Source organism: Magnolia sinica, chromosome 10 (assembly GCF_029962835.1).
Source record: "Magnolia sinica isolate HGM2019 chromosome 10, MsV1, whole genome shotgun sequence".
Taxonomy (NCBI): domain Eukaryota; kingdom Viridiplantae; phylum Streptophyta; class Magnoliopsida; order Magnoliales; family Magnoliaceae; genus Magnolia; species Magnolia sinica.
This window is the reverse complement of record NC_080582.1, coordinates 78,869,159-78,875,158: the sequence shown is the minus strand read 5'-3', so window position 1 is coordinate 78,875,158 and position 6,000 is coordinate 78,869,159. Positions and strand designations below refer to the sequence as shown.

Here is a 6,000-nt window from a genome sequence, read left to right as displayed (position 1 = left end):
TTGCGTCATTCTTTGTCTCACGCTCTAATATTATATCTCCAAATGAATGGATAGTGTGGATACAATGCACGCATTATGGTGAGGCACACATAACTTTGTGACATCACTTCATAGCCAATCTCCCTATTGAATAGCTAATCCGCGTGCACAATCACAGCTCTAAGTAATTATTACTCATTTTCAATCACCCTTCCTACCATCCTAGAAGGGAGTGGATTAGGTGAGACACGGGACTCACCCAAGACTGTGTGTCCCTTATAGTGGAGCTGATGTATTTATTCTACATCCACATCGTGCATCCATTTTTTAGATCATATTAGGACATTAATAAAAAAAAAATGAAGCACATCCATTATCATGTGCGCCACAACATAGGAAACAGTGGTGATTGACCATTAATGGGCTACAAATGTTTTAGATTAAGCTGACAAATTTTTTTCCCTTCATCGAGGCTTATGTGACCTTATCATTTGATTGGATGGAAAATAAATAGTAGGAAAACATTACATTTGTGTTCAAATGGACCACACCACATGAAACATTTGAATTGAACGTGTACTGTTGAAAAATTCTTGGGGGCCATAGAAGTTTGGATTAATATTATAATTGTGTTTTCGCTTCATCCATATCCTTATGATCTTACGAACAGATTGGATGACAAATAAACATCACTGCAGGGCCTAGAAAAGTTTCAACGGTGGAAATCATTATCCCCACTGTTTCCAGTGGTGTGATCCTCTTGATCTTTGGATATGCTTCAATTTTGGATTCAACTACTTAAATTAGATGTAAAAACGGATGGACGGCGTGGATAAACCACATACATTCGAGGTGGGCCCTACGAAAATTTTGAAGGTGTATAAGTGGTTTAATCACCACTGTTTCATATGGTATGGTCCACCTGATAATTGGATTTTTTTAAGGATAATACCCTAAAATGATATGGAAAAATCATGAACGGCAGATATGGAATAGATACATCTAGGTGGGCCCTACGGTAAGGGCCGCATCGGCTTGCGGTCTCACCTAATCCGCTCCGCTCCTAGAATGTAGGGAGCTATTTGATACTCCAATAAAGTATGACCCTTGATACTCAGGCACTTAGAAATTTTATACGTGTAATATATTATTTCAAATTAAACTATAACATCCCAAAATCAGATTAGTTAAGCAATTGGAACCACTCATCCGTGGAAACTTGTCCGTTGAAATGAGATCATGGATATTTCATTTTAACCATCCAGTAACGGTCCACCTAACCGTAGTGAGACAGACAAATGTACTTTCTTGTTCACTTTACATCTAAACTGGGACCCACAATTTTGAACAGTTAAGTTTCTCTTGTGTCCTACGTGTGCGATCTCTTAAGTGCCTGCGTATCATCCACTACATAGCGCCAGAGCATTGAAGTTTTTAAAAACCCATTCAAATCCCTCTTTCCCGCCATCTCTCTCATTTTCTGCCTCTTTCCTTTATTCCGACAAACACCACCATCACACTTCACACCAGCAGAAGAAGAAAAAAGAGGAAATATACCGAAATTACCCTTTCAAGTACATGCTCTAACCCTAATTCCTATGGCGTTTTCTTCGTTAACGCTCTCCCGCTGCAATTCCAAGGACCATCTATATCCAACTGCCGGGATATCCGAAGCCCCAGAAGATTCGGACGGTTGGCATTTCATCCAGGATCGCTGCCTGCAATCCCCAATTACCAGCGCCAGAAAGAATCGGAAGAGGTTGGTCCGAGGCGCAGGATTGGGAAGACTCAAGAAGGGGGAATTGGCATTGGAGGATCATGTGAGGACTTGGATGGAGAAGAAGGTGGTGTCGGGAGTCCCGGAAGGAGAATGCCGGCTTCCATTTCTTTCTAACGACCCAAGAATGGTAATGCTCGTTTTTCTTGATCAATCGGTTCGATCGGCCCAGAAAACTGTACATGTGGGAATCCACCATTTAGAGAGCGAACGGTTCATATCGCGGCCCACACCTTCCATTGGCGACATTCCTAAGATCTCTGAAACGTGTTATCCTAGCCATCTAACTTGGCGGCCCTGTTGAATGTGGGCTGTTATGTTTGTACAATCTCAACCCATGAACCAGATGGATGGGATAATCTGATAAGAGTGCTGTGGGCCCATTATGGGGCCTGCTTGATGAAATTCTTAGCTTTCTGATTGGTGGGACCCGTTTATACCATTGCTGGGTCAATGAAATTGCTTCTTTCGGTCAAGAATCACGTGAAGCTTCTTAAGAGTCTGTAAATTGGGTGTTTCTTTGTGCCGTTTTCTTCGCCAAATCTTTTCTGATTATGAAAGTGTATATATTTGTGCGATGAATGATTTGTCATGTCAGCATTGTAGTTTGGATGTGTAGATTTGTACCTTGGTTGGTTGAATTATTTGTCAGCATTGTATTTTAATTCATTTGGAATAATTCTAGTGTTTTCATAAGAGTAAGGCTGGCAAACTCTACATGTGGGACCTACCTTTTGGTGATCCAAACAGGTTAGATGGTGGGCTACATTGTGAATGGTAGTTGCCCCAATATCTCCCCAATCTTATGATACTGTCTGACCAGGGCCTGTACAATGTGGGCCACTGGATTCGACTACTCGTTTAATCAGACCCATCCTGGTCCACCCAATGACGGGGGCCCACAGAACGCATTACACTGATTGAACACCATATAATTCTCTCCTAAGATTCTTACATAATAGGCATTTCTTTACGTGATTTTGTTCTCTCATTATTTTCTTGCTTTTCCAGGAGATTGGTGTTTCTCATTCTGGGTGTGTATGCCTTCTTACATAGTAGGCACCATTTCTTAATATTAAGAACTCTAAAATATTTATTTAATTGTTAGAATATCTAAACTAGCTTATGGAAAGTGATCCTATGCCTCTGGAGGCATGGAAATTGTGTGCCTCCATATTCTGTAAACAATGTGTTACACATGCATGATGATGCAAAACTGTGCATCCTGTATCCGCCATTGATTGGCCACTCACTTATTGGACTATTCCAACCACCTAAGAAATGCACTTTCTCCCACTGAATGTGTGAGGTTGCTGATTTTGGTCTTTTAGTGTCAATTTGTGCGCCACCAATTGAAGGGTTAGGACTTAGGATCATTCACAGCATCATGTTTGGTCTATGGTCCATTCATTAAGGGGCCTACTGAATAACACCTTTGATCTTGTCCATGCATGCCACATGTGCAGCAGCACATGGAGATGCCTACCATGCCTTCAAACACACTGGATAAGATCACCTAGCTTATGTATTGATTTTGTAGAAACTTAGATATCTAGAATTGAAATGGTTTACAAGAACTATAAATAATAGAGCTCAATGAGTTAAAAGATAGTCTTAGTGGAACCATGGAAGTAGTAGTTGGTTGTAGGAACAGACAGTTGGATCAGAATTGGCACAAAAGAGGGGTCAAGTCACTGAAAACTTGGGTCAGTTGTTGCTAATGTTTATATGGAGAATCGCAAATGAGGTTCTCGACTAACAAAGATCTAATCCACTACACCAAAAGCGTTTTTCTTGAAACTCGTTTGACTTGTACAAGAATAGATGCCTGGGTTACGATGGGTTGATCGGTTGACAACCCACCCAAAGAAATGGGTTGGGGTCCAATTTTGATTTTAAAACATTGTTTAGGACCATTAGGATGATTGGAAGTAGGAGCTGGAATCAGATTCTAGATAAGTGGCATCCTGACTAAAAGGCGCCTGCGACTGACTAGCCATTAATCTGCTCCTTGGCTAAAGTATGACCTCCTAAGTTCTTCTCATGAAGAACATGATGAAAGGATCAATTGTACATTTTCCGGCTGTTGCCCTTATTCATGTTGGAACTTTTGTAGTTGTAAGTATTATTTTTACTGCAGTTCACTTTTCTAAAGTAATTGCTATGTGAATATCTTCATAGCAGACATGTTTACGGGCCAAAATTTTGGTCTTCATTCTTGTTTCAATGCTTGACTGCTTGTATAATACTTGTTCCTTGATATGTAGGTGTCTATGCTTTTTGAATGATTTCTACTGGAATTGTCTTCCATCTATTTCAGGTTGAATGTCGCTTGTGCAGTAAATTTATCTACTCCGGGGAAGGAGTCTTTTGCTATTCTCGTTGTTGTCGAGCAGCCTATCACATAAAATGCGCTAAGGAAAGACTTGGATTTTCTAGCTGTCGAAGTTTTAAGTGCCCTCAACATGTAACACGCTTCCAATCTTGGTTCTTGTTCCTGCGTACCTTTTTGTGTTTCTCAGAATACTGTCTCTTATAAGTATCAATTGGAGACCTATCACTCTATAGAAAGACAATACTGCAATTAGTTGTAACTTGTAATCAAGGGGCAAAATGCATCTTAAGGAAAGCCAGGGAGACATGCATCTTAGGATTCATGAATTTTAAAGGCAATATGGATGCTAAGACTGATGCTAAAATTGTTTCAAATTAAATTGATGCTAACACTAATTTTCTGTACATACTCCAATTTGGTCAAATCAAATTGTTTCAGTCACTTCAACGTGAACCATCCTTCCATTTGCTTTGAATTGATCCAAGTGAATCTGATTCACTAGTAATTCAGTGAATTATGAATTGCAAAACAATCTCAAATGAAATCAGACAATGGATGTGGCAACTATGGGCAAAACTGTAGAATGAAGTGAAGGTGTATTTCTGTCAATACACTTAGCATGGAAGGCATGGTTCTCTCACCACAAATGGATGCATTCGGCAAATTAATCATGAACCAGCCACCGCAAATGCTTACTTGCTCTGCAGCTTGAGCAGGGTAAACTAACTAAATGCAACATATTTATGGTCTTGAATCTCTTGATCGCTTGTCCTTCTTGTTTGTATGGAGGTATATCTGATTTTATATTGATTTTCCTGAGTTTATTTGGAGAGTTGAGCCATGAGTTATGTAATACCAGGCATGGGCTAGGCAAAATCAATATTTTGAAATGGCCCAGCCCGGGGTAGCACCAGTTCAAAATCCAGGCCCTGCCCATCACCAGGACTATCTTTAATAATCTTTTGATCAGAAGGCGATTTAATTACAGAAAATATGCTTTGGAATGTTTCCACAAATAACAATAGGGAAATGATTCTTTGAGATTCCAATCATGAGATACCTTCATAGATGTCTGTAGTTGTTGGATTCAGCACAGCCCCAACACAATCTTGGCTGTCATCTTTTTAGATGGGTGTGCCTTTTCCTAAATGCGCCAATCAGGGGGCAACTGGAGTTTTATGTGATTGTTGTGTACCACTCAAATTGAAAGGAAATTTTTATAGGATAGCTATAAGACCAGCCATGCTTTATTGGACAGATTGTTGGGCAGTTAAGGAACAATACGTTCATCAGATGTGTAGCGGAAATGGCCAAATGGGGATGTTGAGATGGATGAGTGGCAAGACAAGTATAGAATAAAAAATAAATGCATTCAAGGGAACTTAGTAGCAGTGCCAATAGGTAATAAGGTGAGTGAAAGTAGACTTTGATGGTTTGGTCATGTGCAATAGAGACCAAGAACCGTGCTGATTAGGAGTGAGTTGGTACAAGTTGAAGGCTCCGAGGTAGGAAGAAAAGACTTGATGACCTATGATCTAACTGGAGGTTTGGCCCTTGATAAAGTGGAAAAGTGGAATAGGATTCATGTAGCCAACCCCAATTTGTTGGGATAAGGCTTAGATGATGATGATGATGATGATGTGGCATCTAGAAAGGTATCCTGTACTATCATTGCTAGTACTTCTATTTGTTACATAATGTTGTATATAAAGGTTGCTTGGTCATTTGTTGTATACAAGGGTAGTCTAGTTATTGCTAATGTATTTTATATTTGTATAAATCCCATATTGTTATTGCTTCTTTCAATGAACTTATAAACGATTTATTTTTATTTTTAATTATTTTTATTATTATTTTTTTGTCTCAACAATTCCTTGCTAGTTTCATTTTTCTTGTATTTATAGTATTT

The 6,000-nt window shown here is 39.4% G+C and overlaps 1 protein-coding gene across 2 annotated transcripts in view; it reads left to right on the top strand.

The window, feature by feature from the left end:
* Positions 1-1,469: 1,469 nt before the first annotated feature.
* LOC131217090 (histone-lysine N-methyltransferase ASHR3-like) overlaps positions 1,470-6,000 on the top strand; it is a 35,219-nt gene continuing 30,688 nt past the window's right edge. Inside the window, exons 1-2 of one of the 2 annotated variants that reach the window (XM_058211836.1) lie at positions 1,470-1,886; positions 4,077-4,223. In XM_058211836.1, the coding sequence (XP_058067819.1) occupies positions 1,578-1,886; positions 4,077-4,223 (456 nt within the window). In that variant the 5' untranslated portion in view covers positions 1,470-1,577. The remainder of the gene's footprint in view (positions 1,887-4,076; positions 4,224-6,000) is intronic. The other variant, XM_058211837.1, reaches the window with a different exon arrangement.